Here is a 22,335-nt window from a genome sequence, read left to right as displayed (position 1 = left end):
TGCTTGTACATTGCTCCCTTGAACTAAAAATGGCAACATTTGTTTGTGGGAATGTAAGTTGGGGTAGACAAAAACTTAGATACATACCAATATACATACATGTGTGTATATTACGGATCCATTAATAAAACCATAAATGCTAAAAAAAACAAAAAAAAAAAAAAAAAGTCTGACCCACTCCAGGTACCTCAGTAATGCTGGAAACATAATACAATCTTGAGTAATTTTTTCTCTCTTTTATCTGGAATACACTTGTTTTTAACATGGGTACATACAATAATGCGCACATCAACATTAAGAGTTAAGGAGGGATGAAGGACTCTTTGAGCCAGTGTTAAAGAGTATAGCTATCAATGAAGAAACCAGTAACAGGCAAGGCAAGCTGCACCCACGTGTGTTCATGCTCAGAAGTCATAGTGGAAAAATAAAATATGTCCAACTTCGCTTGCCTGCTGATGAACGTATGCTTAAATTACACAAAAGAAAACCAACTGGTGACGTTTCCCACTGCAGATTCTTAATCTGGATGAACATAAACACACAGCTGAATGTATATATATATGTGGATGTATTTAAGAAACAGTAGAATTGTCTTAATAATAATAATTGGTTAAATCACTCGCGGGCAAACAAGGCAGAAAAGTGCTCGCCATTCATGTTATAACCCTCTGGTCCCCCACCCTTAAACCCCCCCCTCGTTATTACACAGACACCAGAAAAAAACAAAACCAAAAACAAAACAACCAAGCACACGTACATACACGCTCACGTACACGCACACATACACAAATCATCAAATGCCCTACTCACAACATCCCAGAGACAACCTTCACACTGTTGTCAGTAAACAAACGAACCCCAACTTACAGCAGTGACAGAATTGATGAAGATGTGAAAACATGTTAGTTCACCTTTGCTGTTGTCTCCAGTCTTTCTGTCTCTCTTAAACTTGTGTTTGAGTGTGTAATCTTACATCGATCCCACATTTCCTCACTTCAGGTCAGCATTAATTGTTGCAAGTAAAATCTTGAAAACCGTGCAGCAAACTGCAGAAGGCGACGCTCGGTCACCCCCCGGTTCGGCTTTAAGTCCTGAATTTTAATTTGAGCTCCCGCTTGCTGCCGTCCAAACGAAAACAGCCTTCCCGAGTAAACACGCCTGTGAAAAATACTTCATACCTCAGACAAGGAGTCCTTCTTGGTGCGAGGAGCCTCTGCTACGACAAGCAGAGGGGTGTACAACACTTGGCCTTAGCTGTGTACTCTGGGCCCAGACAGAGTACCCCGTCCTGCTTTATCATGTGTAACTTGCCCAAGTCATTAACACAAAAGAAGAGGAAAAGAACCAGCAAAAGTGGATGTTTGTTATACTACAAGGAGTGCTTATTAGAACATACTCGATCATCTATCGAAGCATAAACAATTTCAGGAAAAGTCAAACATCTGCTTTATTCTATCATGACCTACATTTTCATTTAATTCATTCCCCCCAACTTGAAAGGAGGGAAAAACACATTTCCATTAAAATGGAAGTCACCCCGAGAAAATAATAGATATTAAAATAAAGCCATCACGCCATCGATACAGTCTTCAGGAGGGCAAACGGAACTCAAAGAAAGGGAGCTTCAAACTACTGTCTGTGGGGGGAAACTTTAGATTTTTGCAGTGTGCAGAAATTCTGCAGGTGAAGATGCTACGACGAGGCCAAAAACCTCCTCTTTAAAGAAAAAAGAAAATAACAATTATAATTATAATGAAATGTCAGAGCAGATCATTCAAAAAATAAAAACAAAATTCAAACCATCGACCTGAACAAGCAGCAGAAACATTGATATAAAGACCAATCACTGAGCAGTAGTACTTTAACAGGTCTCATCACAGTAATCGGACCAAAAAGTCAGTCAGAGGAGGAATTTGGACATTTTTAGTAAAAATTTAGTTTAATGACTTGCTTTGTTGAAGAAAGAAAACACACACGCGCGCGCGCACACACACACACACACACACACCCCTAAAATTCCTCACGAGGCTGAAAAATCAGAGCTGACACGAGGCCAAACAAAAGACAGAAACAAAACGTCTTATGGTACATTGTTCTTATTAAAAGATGTAGCTGCACCCCTTTCACTTGTGAAGGAAGTGATGCACAACTGCAATACAGAAAACCACACGAGGCCAGAGTGTGACAGAAATATACACAGACACATAAATATAAAAGTTTGGCCGATCCAAATATTCATGCCAATTTAATCCCACATTTTCCTTCTGGGCTCAAGTGACCTCACATGCTCTTTGTGGGGGTTTTAAAGATGTCACATTTGTGCTTGTATGTGTGAGTGTGTGTGGAGCTCAGTGTGACTGTCTTCTGTCAAAATGAGGTGTAACCCCCCCGCCCACCAATTGAACAATCACATGCTTGTCAAATCCAACCGGGGTGAGGAAGAGTTAAAAAAAAAAGAAAAAAAGAAAGAAAAAAAAGAGAGGGTGGGGCACAAATGAACAGAGAGCAAGATGGAACAGACTGAGAAATTTACAAGAACGGATGGCAGATACGAGGATGATGCAAAGGTGAAAGAGGTGACTGGGTGGGGAAGGAGGGGTGAATACCATCTCCATTTACTGTACAAAGCACTAATGCCAACAGATAAGCTGTGAAATTACGATCAAAAGGGATTAAAGGCGTAACAGGGTGGGGGTTAATGTGGGTGGGGTTTAACTGAAATGTCGCATATTCCGTCACTTCCTATTTTTCGGTGAGGGCCAGTTGCCACGCTTCTCTCCCCGGTTGCCGCCTCCGCTGCCAGGTCCACCAGGGCCGCCGCCAGGTGGGCCACGGGGGCCTCTTCCCCCCCCTCCACCACCTCCAGGTCCTCCGGTGTTGACCCTCCGGTTCTGCCGCTCCATCCCAGGACGCTGACTCGAGAAGCTTCGTTTGTTAGCAGAGGGTTCTTTACCCGTCATCTCACGCTCCACGATGCTGCCGCCTCCTCCTCCTCCTCCGCCTCTTCCCATGTGGTGGTGGTGATGAGAAGCATACGACTTCCCTCCTCCTCCTCCCCCTCCCCCCTCTCTGTCTCTGAACTCTGTGAAGTCGCTGCTCTCAGAAGCTGTCTCCCACTCCTCATTGGCTTGGTCTGAGTTCTGGTTGGTGAAGTCAGGCGACTTGGCACCGTGGGGGTGCTGTGGGTGCGTGGGACCCACACTGCCCTGGTTGTAGTGGTGATGGTGGTGGCTGTTCGCATTACTGAGATGCCCGCCACTGTTGTTACTGTTGGCCGTTAATGTGGCGTTGTGGGTAGCATTCTGAGCATTTCCTGTCATGGGAGCAGAGACTGGGGCTCCGTTACCATCTTGCACAGAATTCATGGAAGGAGATGAGGGCCTTTCTCCACCAATGACCCCCACACTGCCGTTGATACGAGCAGCATTCTCCCGCTCCTTCAGTTTCCGGAAGCGGGGCGGCTTGTCCTGCTGGTGCTGGGATCGCCCATGACGACGGCGCCTAGGTGGTCGCTCAAAGCCACGATTAGAAGGAAGAGGAAGAGCATTTGGCCCTCCAGAGTTTGACACAGGTTTTGCAGAAGTTTGCTGGGTCGCAACTCCACCATTTTCAGTGGAAACCAGAGTAGCAGAGGTTGTTGTAGCAGGCAGAGACGGCTGAGGGGGGTTGGTCCCCTGACTTTGAGTTTGACTTCCATCAGCCACCTTGTCCTTCTTCTCACCAGCATTTCCTCCTCGGCCTAAGTCTTTATGCCCAGAGCTCTGTGGCGGACCTTGCTGTTTCCGGGCTGAAGCTGAAGACTTGGAGGACCCACCATGCGAGCCTGAGCTGGGCCCAACACGGTGTCCCCCAGCTGTTGCTCCCATATTGCCACTACTCCTGTAGATGTTTCCTCCTCCACCTCCGCCACCCCTGCCCCTTCTAGAGGGCACACCCCTAGGGGTGAAGACACGGGCCTGGGAGCCTCTGGGTGGAGCAGATGAAATGTTTACACTGCTAGTGGTGTTATCAGAGCCATTCTTGGTGTTCGATTTCTGGCTGTCTTCTTTGTCCGAGTGGCCGACGACATCGCTTGCTCCACTCTCGCTGCCCGTCTCAGAGCCTCTCTCCCTCCTCCTCTTGGGGATTTCTTCATACTCTGAGCCCTCACTGCGGGTTTCACTGCGGTTTCTGGCCCTGGCTGGGTTATGCTGGGACCGATCTTGACCATGCCTTCCACTGGCTCCTTCACCCTTGGATTCCTGATGATGGCCACCACCGGCTGTTGAGCGGTAGTCTCTTCCACTCCTGCCACCCATTCTGCCCCGGCTTCCACCTGTGGGTCCAGCACTAGCCATGTAGGTGCCCCGGTACCCACGGCCTCGCCCATAGAATTCTCCCCCTCTTCCTCTGCTGGCTCTGCCGCCTTTCTGGGGGACTCCATGGTGGTGAGAGATGTTGCCTCCCTTTTCAAAGGAACGGTCTCTGTCTCTCCTGGAGGAGGACCCTGAAAAACCTGATGAAGTAGTGTCTACATCTTTTTGACCTCTACCTGACCCTCCTCCAGCTGAGGATCGCTCTTTTCCACCATTTCTGGGTTTGGCTGTCTGGGGTGGCTCGTCCTTAGATGAAACTGATGTGTTCTGAGAGTTGGAGGAGGCATCCTGCTTCATAGAGACAGGCTGTCCACCATCTTGCTCTTTATCTTTTCCAAATCCTGTGCCTTGTTTTTCTCCTCCATCTGCATCCATTGCCTCTCTCTTGATTTCTTTCAGCACTGGCTTCTTAATGGGCCCAGCCCTCCTGTTGGCATTGCTCCCTCCTGATTGGTTGGAGGGTTTGTGGTCCAATGGAGTGTTGGAAGAGTCCTCTCCTCCACGGGAGTTGTTCCCACCTCCTGCATTGTTGCCCCTCCTTCCGTGAGAGGAACCCCCAGTAGTATTGCTGCCAGGCCGTGGACCCCAGTGTGTCTCTGTCTTATGCTCCCGCCCTCCTCTTTGGTTTGATTTAGGATGAGGATGCTGCTGCTGTGGGGGCTGACTGTGGCTGCCAAGTTGAGCCAGAGGTGGGCTAGAAGTGTTGGCTGAATGGGAAGTATATGCCGGACCTGTCTTCTCTTGTTTCACATGGCCACCACCTCCAGCGTTACCACTGCTGCCTCTTTCAGCGTGACTGTGCCCGACACTGGTTTCGCTCTCTCTCTGTGATGGGTGATGGTGCGGTGCCACTTTGACATTCCCATCCTCCCTGGCGGAGGAGGAAGAGGAGGAAGAGGAGCAGGAGGATGAGAGGGAAGGTTGGTGAAGAGGAGGAGAAGAGTCAGTCTTCTTAGCTGGGGCCTCACCACCTCTGTTCTCTGGCTTATGGGGATGGAGAGGGAAGTGAGGCTGTTGAGGGTGGTGGCTGTGAGGGTGGTGGAGGTGAGAGTTGCTTTCAACAGGAGGATGATCTGGGCGCCCGCTACGATCATAGTGAGGATGTGGGGCTCCCCATATCTGGCCCTGCTGAGCTCCTCGGGCAGGCCCTTCATCCTGGTGGGGGAACCCATGTGGCTGGCTTCCCCTTTCACCCGCCCTCTGATGCTGGTGAGGAGGCATCCTTGCGCCCTGATCGGGGAAGTTGCTGTAGTTGCTCTGTCCGCCGATGTAGTGATGAGGGTGATGGCTGCCTCCCTGGTTGCCAACAGGGGGTGGGGTTTGATTAGATGTCCCAGATGCAGAGCTGGGCTGCTGAATGGGTCCCAATCCACCCTCTCGCATGCGGTGTGGAGGAGTGTCGCTCCTATGATAAAGAAAGACAGAATACAAAATAGCAACTTATTCACTCAATAAATGAAAACACAGATGATTAAAAAAAAAACAATACAAACTTACATGGACACTTTTATAATTGCTCTATATAGCAACAATCTAACAGTAAAGAAGGAGGTTTTATCTTCGATCTCACTCAAACAAAACAAAACGAGTATCCATACCTGGGCCCTTTGGCCACATCATCATCCTCCGATGCCTGCTTCTGTCTCAGGGGAGAAGTTAGCCCACGGTTTTCCCCTCCTCCAGGGAACACCTCAGGCCCCCAGGCCAGCTTAGGATCCATAGGGGGAGTCCCACGGTGAGGATGCCCTGGATGCTGTTGCTGTCTGTCAAAGGGGTCTGAACCAGACCCCCCAGAATCAGACCGCTCACGCCCAATAAGCCCTGAGTAAAATTTTAAGAAAAATATCTAAGTCAACAGCCAACATTGTGACTTCACAGTAACACAATACCACTGAACATTTTAAGCATGGCCTGTAATACTGCAATATTTCCTGATTTAATTTTATTACTTGTGTTTATGCATCCACTTACCAGAAGGATGCATGCCGGCCTGATAGTATTCCATGGGTGAAGGGCGACTCTGTATCATACGAGGGTCCATGTAGGGCATCATCATCCACCGAGGGTCAAAATTCAATGGTAAGGGTGGAGGTCGAACCATACCGCCAGGCTGATACAAGGGTCCGCCCTGTTTAGGTCCAGGTACAGGCTGGGGAGTTGAACCTGGTGAAGGACCTTGTGGAGCCTGGGTCTGTGGGGACAGCTGACTTTGTGATGCCTGGCTGTGTTGTTGCTGCTGTTGCTGTTGCCACTGCTGCTGTTGCTTTAGGAGTTGCTCCTACAGAGAAGTGAATGGAAAAATGCAATCACTCAGGTTGTTTAAAAGCACTTCCCTTTGAGGAAAAAAAAGTAAAAAGAGAAAATCACAGTGGCCCTGCTCAAAAAAAAACAAAAACAAACCTGCTGCTGCCTCTGAAATCGAGGTGGAAGAGACTTCTGATACTTTGAGTAGCCCTGGCCAGGAGGGCCACCAGCTTGACGACCGGATCCCCCTCCGATATTTTCGACCTTTACTTGGTCGATTCCTCTTTCGCCTCCACTTCCTGTACGGATGTGAGGAGTGCTCACAGCTTCTTCCTTACTCTCTCCTAGTAAAGGTACATCCAGTGTGGGCTGCTGCGGCTGTGGTGCAGCCAACTGGGGACACTGTTGGGTATCTAAATCAAGAACAAAGTTGCAGGGTTAAATCTGTAGTCATCATGATTATTATGTGGTGTATTTACTTAAAATGCTATATTAAATAAAGAATAGAAATGTTATTTACTTGAATGCTTCTTGATGATTTTTGTCAGGATAGGTCTGTGTTTCAGGCCATTTGCATCTGAGAAACTCACCTGCACCAGAGTCATAACTGCTGTTGCTGCTGGGTCGCTGGCGGTCATTACCAGCTGGACCTGTTCCTGACGGGACAGCTAGCACTGGAGGCTCCTCAGAGTCCACGCAGGGGGAAGGAGGCTGGCTGATATTAGGGGAGGAAGCTGAAACTGATGGACTTGGGCTGCCTGCCATAGCAGCTGTTGAATTTCCATCAAGGCTAGGGGTTTTGCTGCCGCCACCACCACCAGCAGCACTTGTGTTGCTGCTCTGCTGCTGCTGCTTTTCATCCAGCCTCTTCAGCTTTTCCGCACAGGCTGCACGTCTCTCCTCCTCCATCCTGCGTTCTTCCTCTTCACGCCTGCGACGAGCTCGCTCAACAGCAGCAGAAATCTCAGAGGATGACTGCTTCCTGCGCTGACGCCACGTCTCGTCCTCATCATCCCCCTGGGCTGCATGAACCAGCAGACCAGGCTGTGTAAGAGGGTTAGGGGCTCCTGCTGCTGGTTGATGCTGGGCAGGGGCAGGTTTCCCCTGGCCAAGAGAGGCTCCCTGATTGTGGGGCCGATCCTGAGGAGTTAGAAAACACTGAATGTTTTATCATGAAGTTTTTAACCTTCCAAGTGAAATTACTGTAATCTTTTAAAAAGTAGAAATGTATGTATGAATGATAATCTCCACTGTAACAAAAACCAAAGTGAAGGGGGGGGAAAAGGGAACTTAAAACTAAAAATGACTTGGCTATAAGACCCGTAGGTGGTGGATGAGGCAATGACAGAAATGATTATTCTATGAGGCCCTGTCCTGATGTCTACCTGTCGGTAAAAGGAGTAGGGCCCTGGTCCGAGGAGCGGCCCAGGTGGGGGGGAGGGCTGCTCCTGGGGACCACCCAATCCAGGCCTGCGCCCCTGTATACAGGCAGACACAGTTAGCTAAGGTCCACCACAATGATCTACACTGATGCAAAATACAGACACTCACACATGCCTGCCCACTAAAAAAGTCTTGCCTTAACAGAATTAACTCTGTAACCTGTTTTCAATTTGAAAACTTCACAAGGCCTCAATGTAAGGTAAAACCATAGGGCCTTATCCACTGCAGGAACTCAGAGCACACATTTACAACCCCAAATCAGCCCGTTTAAGCCTGTTCCCATTGCGGTGTAGGATTCACCACAAATCTTCCTGTTCCAAAAAAACCCAAAAAAAATATCGAGGGATTCAAGAGGACAATTCTACGTTGCTTCTCTTCCTCACCTGCATAGTAGTTATAGGTAAGTTTTTTTTGGTCTGAAAACACCCCTTTAAGAGGTCCTAAAGGGATGGTTCCTAAAAGAGCCCACAGGTTCCTGCAGTGAAAAATGTCTTGTTGTTACTGCTGTTCAACACAGTACCTGATAGGCGGATGGCGCTCCCTGGCTCACCCAACCACTACCTCCCTCCTCGGCCCATCCTGGCTTGCTGGAGGGGGGTTGGGGGCCATTGTCAACATTAGAGGGAGGGGTCCTGCGGGTCTCTCCACCGCTGTCTGAGGCTCGAGAGTGAGAGGTTGCATTGGGGGCATCCTGAGACCTCTGCTGATCACTGAGGACAAGAAGGACAAAAAATGTAAGTGAATAATATCTAGAAAAACAACAACAACAACCCCCCCCCCCCCCAAGAGTACTGTAATTTATCACACATTAAATGTACTTAGTCACTCACCGCGGATCAATCTTGCTCTCGTTTCTATCCTCTTCTCCCTCTTCCTCTCCTTCATCATCGCTGAATTTCAGCTTGGCGGAGTAATCTATCTCCTCATGAGCTCCTGTTTCAGCAAAACAACAAAAAACAAAATGGAAGCCATCAGAACCATGTTTGTGCCAAACATCCACAGTGTAACATTATTCAGCAACCATCACTAATCCTTCTCCCTCCCTCCAGCAACTTAAACCATGCTGGACGGATCAGCATGAAATTTGATATGCACCAACAACAGCAATCCTCGAAAGCAGAAAAAGGAAGGCTCGGCAGAACACGCTCTGCACAGCTGAACTAAATTAACTTGCATAAGCAAGACACACAAAAACAAGTCTTTACTTAAAACACAGAAGGTTATGATTCTTGTTCTAGGTCTGTAACAACATTAAAAGTAACCAATTATTATTGTTTTAAAGCCATTTGTTAAAATTTCTGTTTCTGCATGCTTTAGAGCCCTCCTCCAAACAGAAAACATTCTGTTTTTATTATAGATAGGAACAACTTCAAAAAGAAAATAACTTCATTTAACAAAAACACTGTTTTAGTGTATATTTGGAGGTGGCTTACAAACTTAGAACCAGTTTTATGATGTTTCACCTTTGTGAATGGAATTTTATTTTATTTTATTTTTATTTTTTTTTACCTGCCCAGCCTTCGTCTCCATCGTGGTCCAGCTCATCTAGCTCCTTCAAATCGTCTTGTTTTAAAATGGAGGGTCGCTTTACCACCTCTCCACCCACATCACGTGGACCGCCCTGTGACCTGCTCTCAGGACCAACCGGCCCACGAGAGAACCTGAAATAATGGGGGAGGTTCTTTTTTAAGGGATATGATGGAGAGAAGAAAAAAAAAAAAAAAAAAAAAGCATGGCCCAAAAAAAGCAGCTCTTGATTACTTAGGAGTTAAACTATAGGCCATTTGACTGCACTGAAGAACATTTTCCCTCCACAGTGAAATTAAAAGTAGATGAAGTAGCATCTCAGTGAACATACCTTGGAGCTGTCCCTTCACCAGGTGGTGGGTACCTGTAGGGCCCTTGAGGCCCATAGGGGCCCGGGAAGGGCAGATAGGGAGGATACATCTAGGGAGTAATAACAGATCCAGTTCAGACACCCATTTCTTTTGTTTTTGTTTGTTTATTTATTTGGGCGAGAAGATAAAGATAAATGCTAATAAAAGAAAACTAACACTTACAAAGGGGGGTATGATCCCTCGATATTGGGGGAACCCAGGCCCCACAGGAGGCTGGGGCAAGGGCAGGGCGGGGCTGCCTGCAGGAGGGTTCCTAGGTGGCCCGTGGTTCTGTGAGTTTGGAGGGGGGACCCCTGCTGTCCCATCCATCACCAGAGCTCCACCAGTGCCACCCTCGGTTACCCCCTCCCCAGGCAGGGTGGGTGCCAGGGCTCGGCCCCCACCATCCCGCCAACTTGTAACGTCTGAGGACAGTGAAGACAGGAGAGGACGGAGTGGTTAGTATGATTTATGGACTTTTATGTAATCAGAACAAGAATGGAAAGTCATTTTTTATGATTATGAATGTGAAAAGCAATGAATATCAATACTGTCAATTAGTAAAGTTCAAAAATAAATAAATACAAATGAAAATCCTGCCCGAGGTGTTTCTCTCCAAACTACCATAGACAAATAAGTGGATGACAAATTATTAGAGACAAAGCTTGCATTACTCACTCTGGGGGCGGAGGCTTGGTCCGGGCCCATACCACTGATCTGCAGTGCCCTGTTCTTTGCCAGCTTTGTCCTGGTCGCCAGCCGCCTGCAGGGTGGGAAATTCCTCGCGAGAGAATGGCGACGGTAGGTTTGATCCCTTTCCACCTGCAAAAACATATGATGAAAAGAGGGGCTGAGTTGCAAACAAACAAACCCATTGAAGGACATGCAGCAAAAGAAGGACTCACCATCCCCTTGTGTTCCATGTGTTCCACTGGCCTGTGCCCAGGACCTTGCCCCTACGGCCTGGGTTGAAGCTGGGGCCAGAGCCTGAACACGGTGCACACACAAAGTCAAATACCATATGATACACGCCAGCTAGTAGTGCTAGATGTCTTTCGGCAACCATTACTCAGGGTATATTCTGTTTTAATGTTATGGAGATAACGTGTACCTCTGAAGCTTGCGGGGTTCTCGGGCGGGTCGGTGCAGTTGTCTGTGAAGCCACAGGCTGCTGCGACTCCGGCTGCGGTGCTGACAATGCATCGGTACTGAGAGGGAAAAAGCAGACATACAAGTCTTCAGACCGAATGCAACAAGCAATCACACAAGAATAAAACTACTTGTTACATTAACACCCAATAACTTAAAGGTGTTTGATTACAGCTTCCTTACCTCTTTGGGTCTGCTGCTTCCTGTTTGCTTGCCCATCCTGTGCCGTCTTTGGGAACGAGCGAGACGTTAGGATCGTTGCCTTTGTTCTCTGCCTTCAGACTGGGCAGGTTGGCAGGGGGTGGCATACGCCGCGCAGAGGCAACTTTACCAAGAGACTGCAGGCCATGGCGTGGGGGAACTGATATGGAAACAAGAATAGAATAGAATAGCAATAATTCTTTAATTGTCCCACAAGGGGAAATTTGGTTGTAACAGCAGGAAGTCGCTAGCACAGATGGACCACTGAAACCCTACACTGGTGAAATCCAGAGGGAGCCTGAAAACAGGGATGGCGTTCTGATTACTTTCTGGATGTAAAACTAGGGTGCTGAATCACTGAGAAGGCTAAAAACGTGGTGGTTTTAGTCTGGTGATTCTAATGAATGTGGATTTATTTATTTTTTTAAACAAACAAACAAAAAAAACTCTCTTGACGTTATTAAAAACATTCAGCAAACCCACTTCAATTACAATTTTATAGAGAAGCATTAGCACATTGATGCTTACAGAACCATGGAAAAGCCTAAAAGCGAAGCCGTTCTGAATATCAATCCCTCATTTGTTTTCCTAAGGCTCAGAGCAACCACAGCAGCTTCAGGCCTTCACTATGTAAGAGGGGGCAAGTCTGTAGTCGGGGAAAGGGGACAGCTGCTTGAATCTAGAGGGCAGCCTCTGAATAAAACATAAACTGGGGTCTCAGCATAGAAGTCAAACAGCATCCACAAGTAAGCCTCTGTCTCTGGTCAGCCTCAGTGTCTCTGGAGCTCAGCTAATACATCGAGCCTCGAGAGCCATTCACCCTCCAGGACCCCCTTTTCCCTTTGTTATTTCTTTAACACGTCAGTGCAAACACTAGTCAATAACAAACAGTATAACACAGTTTCATCAAAAAACAGTGCTGACTGACAGACAGACAGACAGACAGATAGATAGATAGATAGATAGATAGATAGATAAACTTTGTGTATTAAAAAGCAGCGCCATTAAGGAGACCCTAAGCTAACACTTCAAAGTTGCATTAGTTGGTGCAAACACAGTACAACGAGAAAATTGTAATCACACTAATGAGCAGATCCGACTGAGATATGTTTGTTTAAGGTTCAAATGATCAGTGACAGCACAGGTTTTTACTAAACCACACCACCTGGCAGAATTTAATTAGAGCCCTTTGAAATCTGTTACAACTGCTTAGAAAGTGATGTATGTTGAGGATGTAGATAATAACAATGTTATCATCTACATATTATGATATGTTGTGATAGCCATAAGCTCTGACTTTCAGGTTTTACCAAACCAGCTAATTCAAAGAAAGCCTGGCTATGCTGAATCTGATTCATAATACACCCCCTCTGGATGTATGCTGTGAAAGCTTGTGTGTTCTGAAGATACTCACCAACAGGCTTTTGTGTTTCAAGGCTCTTTCCTTTGTATGTATCAAACAGGTTGAGAGACGCATACTTGGTTTTGCCTTCCTTCCCCTTTGCAGTTTGCCCAGAGCGATCTGACATTGCGCTGTCCGCTCATTGAGTATGGTGAGCCCTGAGACTGTAGAAGAAAGAAGAGACAAGGATAACAAGAATACACAGAAAGAGAATGAAAGTGCTGAATTTTAACTATATTTAACAAGGGATTACAGATATGATACAGTTATGTTTCTTCCAGCTGACATTAGGTATAATTGCTTTCAGATTAATAGGTGTAGCAAACCTTTCTTTTAAGATAGCTCTATGAAACAGGATATTCTGAAACACAATGACACAGCACGTAGGGATAATACACTCAGATTAGTTTATTTTTTTAATTTTTCTACGAATCAGAATAATTGGCAATTTACAGCATTTTCTGGGGCTTTTCTGGTTTAATTTTACTTCTATGTCTGAAGCAATATTCCTCCATTTTAAATTTTTTGTCAATTCAAATGACAAAAAAGATGTCAACAAAATATTTGGCAAATATCAGCATCATCTGATACCAGACTTACTGATTTTTAAACAAATTAATGAGATGCCATGTACCTACATGAGTGGCTCATATTTAACTTTTTACATTCCTTTTGCACTGGCTAAAGGAAGGTGGGAAATACAAAAAATACATTTAAAAACATTAAAACACAAGAACTCTTGTCTCATTATTAGCTGAAGTGTTATTGTAAACATCAATATTAGCCCACAATTTTTCAGCCTGTCCATCAGTAATTTAAACAAAGGATTGCAAGTTGATATATTTTAACATCTGCTACATTTACGACCGATACATCTGATTTAAAAACACTTGTTTTTATATTTTGAGGTATTCATTCAACACTTAGCAACTTAGTAAAGACTGGTGTGACTTTGACTGACCTGTCTGTAGACAGGGGGCTTATGAAGTTAAACAACTTCCCTATGACAATGTGGACAACAGTCGAGGAAACCAGCTTCGTAACATAAAAATTAACTGAAAGCTTTTGAGCATGTGTATAGGTAAGACCATAAGTTTTCTGTCACATATTGCTGAATGTCATCTAACTTGGATTTGGTGAATCAACAACATATAAAGACAAGAATCAACACAGTTTTTGGATCAGATAATGGTCCAATCCTGACTCAAAAAGCTGGACTAATATATTGGTGACCTCTGAGTGACCTATGAGACAAATATATTCAGTTCAATTCCACTTTTCTAGCAGGAGAGCTTAACACAACATGGAAGAGGCTAACAATAAAGCAACAGTGGTTTAGAGGCGTTTCACAGCTGTGACGCCAACAATTTTTCTTTGTATGTTTGCAACAGTTTTGAATTTAACCAAGAATTGTGGCCACGTGACTGGAAACGTCAGGCGACAGGAATGCCTTCACTGCCCTTTGCTTCGAAGCACTTGCAATTTTTATGATAACATAATGCATTCTTGACAACTTGGTTAATATTATTTGAATTTCAGGTTTCTAGTCAACTCTACTCCAATATGTGTGTCAAAACGTTAAGTACTTAGCTAGAAAGGAGAGACTAGCGTGCAAAGAGCAGTAAGCAGTAAAGAATAAAGTAGAATTCATGGTAGCATGTTCATGTTTATTTTGGTAGGCATTTGGCTAGTCAACCTACAAAGATGTGCTTGAATGTGCTTGTATGCAGTCCCCCACAGCCAAAAAATTAATTAATTAATAAAAAAGCATGTAGCAGTGATGATATGCATGCATAGGATGCTGACTGATTAAAAAGTTGGGTCGAACATTAAAGGAGGTGATAATGCAGTTCACCACGGAGAGAAAGAAGTGTTAAAAAAATAATATTAATAAAGAAAATAAGCATGAGAAGCACAGAGCTGCAGTGTTCATTACTTTTAACACCTGGCTTCACATCACTACAAAGAAACATGAGTTTGTTCTCTGTGGCAATGGTTAAAACTAAAGGACAAATAACAGCGCAAACACATACCTTTTGGTCTACACAGTTTTAGCTCTTCCCCCTTCTGACAATACATAGACACAACATGCAGACATTGGTCTGCAAAGCTCTGCATAGGACTAACACATAGCCAGGGTCATTCCTTAATTTAATTTGTCTTAATTTGTCATCCCTCACCACGAGGTCCCATCTACAATTCAAGAGATACTATAACGTACTAACTAAGCCAGCACCTTTCATCAAGACTTAAAACTGTCTTTATCGACAGTGTCTGCAGTTGTCCATATCCACAACTGAGTACAATCCCTAGCCAGCTATCCACTATTCAAATACATTAGATAAACTGTGCATTTCTGATTTTTAATAAAGACCTTTTGGATGCATTTATTTAACAATTTGGTTCAAAAAGTCAGAAAAAACTTTATGTGTAGACTACTGTTGCCTTATATATATATATATATATATATATATATATATATATATATATATATATATATATATATATATATATATATATATATATATATATATATATTTATTTTAGGGGTGGTTCGGTTCGATACTTTGGTGTCACGGTTCGATATTTTTTCGATACAAAAAAATGTTCATGCCTTTTTAATTTGTCATTTATTAAAATTATAAATATATATTTTAACTCAAAAGTACAGTTTTTAAATTTAACCCTAACCCTTGTGCGCGTTTTTTATTTTGACAGCGAATGCGCACCTGTGGACCACTTATGTGCACCCCTGGTTATTTAGCTCGTCATATTGCAGCCACAGAAATTCTTTTGTCCATGAAACCATAAAGCTGCACTTTCTTTTTGCCTTATAGTCTCATTTGTCATAACTTCTCCGTTTTGTGGTAAGCTTTTCTTTGGCTGTCACTTCTTCACCCCGACCTGTCTTATTTGGCTCAGCAGAACTAAAATATATATACTGCTACTTTTACACACGGACTCACATAAGCTCAGCGATTCTCTGCGCGATCAACCTCTCACATGTTTAAGCTTGCTGCGGGAGATTTCACTTGTCATGTTTGCATAGTAAGCTAACAATTAATAAGACGATGTCAGAGGAATTGGTGCACAAATTATCATCACTCACAGATCAGTGCTGTCATTGCAAAGTGAAAGCAAAAAAACAAGTGCAAATTCAAACGCGATTTCAATATGTCACATATTGACAGTGGCTCACCGATGCCAATGACATAATTACCCAGCTACATTTCTGAAAGAATGCAAAAGCATTGACATATATTTTTCCTACAATAGCCCGACGGGCAGGGCAGAGAGATTTTTGTAGCCCGACTGGAAAGATCGCTAGCTCCGGGACGTCGGGCTAGCGAGTTTGCAAGCCCTGTATCTGATTGAGGAATCACTCATCTTTGGAAAAGAGAGTTTATTACAGAGAAATGTCTCTTTCCAAAATAAAAGCTATACTATCCGCTTCTTCTGGGCTATATTCTCAGCAGCATAAGGAGAATCACGTGCTAACAGCTGTCTAAATGACTCGGCTAAAGTTAGTAGCATGCTTGTTGTTTTTGTCTTTGCACTAGGATGATGTCGGCGTAAATGTGCAGTCATATTCGTTGTGTTCCCACTAGTGCTTTCAGGTTAATCTCGTTGAAATGACCTTAACGCCACAACACGGCAAATCTCCGTTAACGAGCTACCGCCGATCGCCCCGTGCATGGGGCTAGACAGCTAACACGTTAACGAGCTAACTGCGCTAACACACTAGTTCACACCAATGTAATTAAGCATTGCATGGCACATCCAACATACTGTTTTACTTTAGTCCATGACTCGCTTACCTTCAGGGTCATACGTCACATGAAAACCAAAATAATTCCAAACGAAAGATCTGAATGAGGGTGGGGGAGGTCCATCTTGCAAGGAGAGCTTAACTTCTGTCTCGCTAGCTTGCCCTGCGCTATTCCTCCTGACTATGCTGTCTGTGTTGAGCGCTCAGTGGATCTGCGCTCGACAGTGCAGCCTAGGCGGAGTAGTCGAACGCAGATTCACTGAGCGCTCAACACAGACAGCATCGTCAGAAGGAAAGTTGATAAAATAAATTACAAATGTTGTATTGTTCGATACATATGCGTACCGAACCGAAAGCACTGTATCGAACGGTTCAATATCGATACGAATATCGTTGCACCCCTAATAAATATATATATATATATATATATATATCTATCTCATATTCGTTGTGTTCCCACTAGTGCTTTCAGGTTGATCTCGTTGAAATGACCTTAACGCCACAACACGGCAAATCTCCGTTAACGAGCTACCGCCGATCGCCCCGTGCATGGGGCTAGACGGCCAACACGTTAACGAGCTAACTGCGCTAACACACTAGTTCCCACCCATGTAATTGAGCATTGCATGGCACATCCAACATACTGTTTTACTTTAGTCCATGACTCGCTTACCTTCAGGGTCATACGTCACATGAAAACCAAAATAATTCCAAACGCCAGATCTGAATGTTGCAAGGAGAGCTTAACTTCTGTCTTGCTAGCTTGCCCTGCGCTCTTCCTTCTGACTATGCTGTCTGTGTTGAGCGCTCAGTGGATCTGCGCTCGACAGTGCAGCCTAGGCGGAGTAGTCGAACGCAGATTCACTGAGCGCTCAACACAGACAGCATCGTCGGAAGGAAAGTTGATAAAATAAATTACAAATGTTGTATTGTTCGATACATATGCGTACCGAACCGAAAGCACTGTATCGAACGGTTCAATATCGATACGAATATCGTTGCACCCGTAATATATATATATATATATATATATATATATATATATATATATATATATATATATATATATAAGAGAGAAAAGACTCCAGCTTATTAACTGAACACTAGTACTGGTTTGGTACTGTATCAGCAGCAACCTGGAGCCAACATGTCAGTTCTATTTTCTATTTGTATAAATTCAGATAAGCAGATCTCTATATGCCCATATGGATACAGTTTAATGGGAGCATATGACTGCACCATTTATAATACAGCAATAACACCAGCATAATTTTTTATGTGCTATAAAAATGTCATACCATATATAGCAACATTATACGTTTATGATCTGTAGTGCACACAATAAGACAAGCCTGTCATGTCTGATAGCAAGAGCTGCGTAGTACCTAAGAAGCCCCTCCCAAAGTAGTGCTCTGTAAAATATGCAAGAAAACTGTTCCTGTTGAGTGTAGAAAAAAAAAAAACTTGTTACAGTGCTTGAAGCAAAAACAGATGATCAAGTACAACCAGCTAATAAAGGAGGAGATACTAGGAGCTAGTGATGTGCGACTCAAATGTAAACAAATGGCTCCACTGAGCAATTTGCTAACTGCACTCCATGTGACAGGAAGAGCAAATGGTGGATGGAAATTACTGATGTGGTTACAAGGTGGTGAAGCAGGGCTATGAGCAGGTGGTTAAAATGCACAACCCAAAGCACAACACCCCAAGAAATATGCGACAATACCATGAATCTCTGGAAGACTTAAGGTTAAGTTACTTTATTTACTGTTGTTCTAAAGTGTTAACCAGTTATTTTATACTCCTTAAACATTCCAGGAAAAACAAAACCTAGGCTATTTTTGTGCTACGTTTGACTTATGCTGTGTCACTACTATTGCACCACAATGCTGCTGCTGTCATCTTGCTTCAATTGATTCAAACATCAAATCGAGAAGTGTGTCATCAAATACAGCAACTCAATGGAAAAGGATGGATAATGCCAAACTGCTAATTTTCTTAAAATATCATGACATTTTAGGGCTATACTGTTCAACCCTAGTTAGCAGACGTTCACTGCTTATCAGATGAACATTATTTAAAAAAAAAAGGTGGGGAAAAAGCAGAACCATGGTTTCTATGGAAACACATTATAAATGATATTCTTCATGCCTTGAGACAGAGGGTTCGGCTCCATGGCAACTGCCAGGCCTTTAGCTTGAACTCATTTTACTGCACATCAATAAAAGACAGGGCACTGACATCTGTCCAATTCACAGTGATTTGGCTGCATCCATCAGGTTAAACTGCTGCCACCACCTCCTACTCCCATTAGGCACAATGACTGCGAACACACGGGTCTCTAAGATCGTGAAGACTTTGTCACATCGTCATATCATTTCATTCACTTGGCTTCAATAAAAAAATTAATACTGACGTGAGAAAGCCAATCTAAATTGTCTGTGTTTAGAAAACAGCGATTATAGAGATATAGGTCTGTGCTACAGTGACTCAAGCATTAAATAACTGAAAGGTGGGAAGACGTCTCATTAGATGGCTGCATAACACAAACAGCAACACATTCCCAAGATATGCTTGAAGACTCAAATATGCAGCCTTCTACTGCGCACTGACGATCATCAAAGGAGCAAAATGTACGATTTTTGCTTTTACACACATCACTTTTAAAAAAACAAAAACAAATAACCCTTCGTTCATTACTTTTTAAAAAAGGTTGCACACGGTAACTACGAAGCTGCGGCAGCCTCAATAACCAGATGAGATTAGAAAATTAGGTCGTGGGATGGCTGGTCAGTTAGATGTTGGATTAACTGGAGCCCTAAGTGCAGCAACGTATACCACAAAGAGGCCCCGTGAAGCTAAAGGCTAACCGTCAACACCAACTACGACGGGCAAAAATCAGCTAGTAGCTCCAGGAATCATTGCCTTGTACATATATATGCAAAACAGAAACATCCGGAGCGGTGATGTTTTTCTTATTTTTTTTTCCCTCCTGTGGTGCTAACCAGCTCGATGCTAACAGAGGCCCTCGGTGATCTCGTTGGGAGGGGGACTGCGTTGATGTTTCATAATGTATTTTCAACACCTCGCAGCTATCACTTAGCTCACCGCTTGTCAGCTCCATGCTTTGAATCACACAGTGACATTACGACTGCTCGTCCTTACCAAACTGTTATGCTTACTTACAGTTAGTGGGAGGCCCGGGGTAACGCAGAAAAAAAAACACAGATTTTTATTAGATGAACAAAACAAAATGGCGGTGTAGATGGGCCCTGTGCATACTAACCCAGGCCGGTTGGGTAGCATTAGAGAGCTGGCTTGTGTAGGTACATACTACTTAAAATACACTACACTATACAACTTAACTGTGCTGGAAAAAACAACCACTGACAAATCATCAATACTGAGCAACGGGAGCATCTTTTAATCGGACACCCTCCGAGATAAAGCTGAAGCCTCGCTAACGTTTATCCGTTAGCACTAGCCACGAAAAAAAACATCTAATAGTAAACAGATATTTCATCAGCACACAAACGTCCCAGAGACCTTTACTAAAAGGTAAATAAATGTGTGTTTACACACTAAAAAAAACAAGTGGCTAAATTCAGAAGCTAGCGAATACTAGTCAACCACTTAGCCAAGCTAGGCTAATGAGCTAGACAGCCACCTAACGTTAGCTATGCCTTTACAAAAATAAAAATAACCTCGATCCTTAACCAAAAACACCCTCACAGATGCGCCGAGCCATTGCCCAGAGGTAAGAGTAACAATGTCTCTTCGGTACAATGTAACTGCCCAATGTCCGCATGGAAACATGCACAATTTTCCCAACCACTGACCTGGTCTTGTCCCGACTTGTCTCGAGGTTGTATCGCTGAGTGAGGTTAGCTTATGCTATCACGTATAGCCTCTTTCCAGCAAGTGACCCAGCTAGCTAAGCAACGTTATCCTCTCGCATAGTCAAACCAACACACTCTGGCTTTGCTCTAACTTTGATACCAGCGGCAACGTATGGATAAAGAAGATATTCGGCTTACTTGTGCTCCTTTTCTTTTTTTTGTAACTCCCAAAAATAAATGAAAAGGGGGTAAAAGAAAATGGTTAATGCTGGACTCGATCCGTCGCCTAAAGAGCCGTCAACGGCTACTGAGCCGTTTGGGACCTCTACAGTAAAATAAATAAGCCACTCTTATGTTTTTTAAAGTGCAAGTGAAGCCTCTCCGAAAGAAATGTGAATATTGCAAAGTTAATACCAAAAATATCTAGCAAATTTATCCATGAAAAGTTAAACAATTAATTTTACAATAGAAATCTGAAATTTCACGTTTTCAATATGTAGATGGTGCATTATCTTTTTTAATATATGTTAATTGTAATACATTTATAAACAGAAATCTAAAAATTTGATTACAAACATTTGACATTTTTTATATGTTACGATTTCTGTATTTATCACTTCATAAATAAATAAATAATAATAATAATAGAAAATAAAAATGCTAAAAGACACAAAATTAAAACTTTTCCACCTCTGTGCAAAGACTTTGAGCCATGTTTCTTTATATTACCTTTGAAGGAGCCAGTCCTTGTTTTTTAAAGTGGTCTTGAACTATACTTCTCCAGTCTTTCTGAACATCTTTCAAAGTTTTCCTTTGGCCATTGGCTGCTTTTTCACTCATTTTCAGTCCAGTCTTTGTACCTGACCATTTTCAGAGGAATGTTTGTTTGTTTGTTTGTTTGTTTGTTTGTTTGTTTGTTAAGCACTTATCAGTCATGGATTGACCTCAATGTTATTGATCATCCTGACAGAAAATACAATAAAAGGCAGGCACTGACCTTTGAGAAGACTGGAAAGCCATTCCTGAAGACTACATAAAGAAATGAGAAGAAATGAGGACTGGCTCCAGACTTTTGGTTGTACTATAGATGGATAGATAATTTGCAGTGTGAAATTCCAGTCATGCCTATGGAGCCACTTATTTTTTTAAAACAAAAAGATTGCCAGTAAAAGTCTACAGCTGATTACTTACACAGAGATGTCTTTTTTTTGTAAGTTTTATAAAATGTTATGATTTAATTTTCCATATATGCACTAATTTGCATGAATATTGACTATAAGTGTATGAAATAAAGACCTATATGTGTATTTGAATTTACTTTTTCCAAGCGTAAACAAAAACATGTCAGAAAAATTGACGTTGGCGTGACATTTGCAACATATTTTTTTACCTCATGACTCAATTGTGACTTTCAAAAGGCGATTCATAATTAATCTATTTTTTTTAAACTACATTCTATTAAAATGCAAAATATGTTAACCTGTTGATATGCCTAACTGCTGATCATTGTCATCTTGGTGGCTGTCTATGTTCCCCCCTCTGCTAACCCCACAGCTGCATGTGACACTATCCACTCTGCCATAGCTCGGCTACAGACTCAGCACCCGAGTGCCTTTATTGTGATCTCGGGTGACTTCAACCATGTATCACTGGACAATACACTACCAACATTCAAACAATATGTGGACTGTCCCACCAGGGGAGAGAAAACTTTAGACTTACTGTATGCTAACGTCAAGGATGCATACAGCTCCTCCTCCCTCCCCCCACTTGGTAGGTCAGATCATAACCTGATTCACCTCACCCCCCGCTATGTGCCAATTGTGAGGAGGGAACCTGTGACCACCAGGACTGTTAGGAGGTGGTCAGAGGAGGCAATAGCGGAACTACAGGGCTGTTTCGAGGTGACCGACTGGGAAACACTCTGTGAGCCTCACGCCGAGGACATCAATGGGCTTACTGAGTGTATCACAGGCTACATAACTTTCTGCACCGACTCCATTGTTCCAGCTCAGACTGTTCATTGTTACCCAAATAACAAGCCGTGGGTGACTAA

General features: G+C 43.6%; 1 protein-coding gene across 3 annotated transcripts; it reads right to left on the bottom strand.

Moving 5' to 3' along the window:
* Positions 1 to 1,951: 1,951 nt before the first annotated feature.
* On the bottom strand, positions 1,952 to 20,633 carry prrc2a (proline-rich coiled-coil 2A). Of its 3 annotated transcripts, XM_085395200.1 has the most exons (17): positions 20,478 to 20,633; positions 12,684 to 12,835; positions 11,252 to 11,429; positions 11,031 to 11,127; positions 10,825 to 10,906; positions 10,598 to 10,741; positions 10,103 to 10,344; positions 9,901 to 9,989; positions 9,552 to 9,703; positions 8,873 to 8,975; positions 8,563 to 8,752; positions 7,985 to 8,077; positions 7,190 to 7,739; positions 6,756 to 7,012; positions 6,327 to 6,633; positions 5,954 to 6,176; positions 1,952 to 5,760 (listed from the first exon to the last, which is right to left on the bottom strand). In XM_085395200.1, the coding sequence occupies exons 2-17, from the start codon at positions 12,796 to 12,798 to the stop codon at positions 2,736 to 2,738; spliced, it is 5,847 nt and encodes a 1,948-aa protein (XP_085251326.1). In that variant the 5' UTR covers positions 12,799 to 12,835; positions 20,478 to 20,633; the 3' UTR covers positions 1,952 to 2,735. The 3 variants fall into 3 exon arrangements, with proteins under 3 accessions (XP_085251326.1, XP_085251324.1, XP_085251325.1); XM_085395198.1 differs by lacking the exon at positions 7,985 to 8,077; XM_085395199.1 differs by lacking the exons at positions 7,985 to 8,077; positions 20,478 to 20,633 and adding an exon at positions 20,280 to 20,446.
* Positions 20,634 to 22,335: the final 1,702 nt, after the last annotated feature.

Source organism: Rhamphochromis longiceps, linkage group LG22 (genome assembly GCF_057381845.1).
Source record: "Rhamphochromis longiceps isolate RC_006_pf linkage group LG22, R_longiceps_female_GT1.1, whole genome shotgun sequence".
Lineage (NCBI taxonomy): Eukaryota > Metazoa > Chordata > Actinopteri > Cichliformes > Cichlidae > Rhamphochromis > Rhamphochromis longiceps.
Note: the sequence above shows the minus strand (reverse complement) of the source record. Positions and strands in the feature narration are given on the sequence as shown.

Excerpts from the sequence above, each read along its gene's own strand:
- prrc2a (XM_085395200.1), bottom strand. The coding sequence starts at position 12,798 with ATGTCAGATCGCTCTGGGCAAACTGCAAAGGGGAAGGAAGGCAAAACC. Across the intron at positions 11,128-11,251 it reads GAAGCAGCAGACCCAAAGAG|TACCGATGCATTGTCAGCAC; the intron begins GTAAGGAAGCTG and ends TTTCCCTCTCAG. Across the intron at positions 6,634-6,755 it reads GATTTCAGAGGCAGCAGCAG|GAGCAACTCCTAAAGCAACA; the intron begins GTTTGTTTTTGT and ends ACTTCTCTGTAG.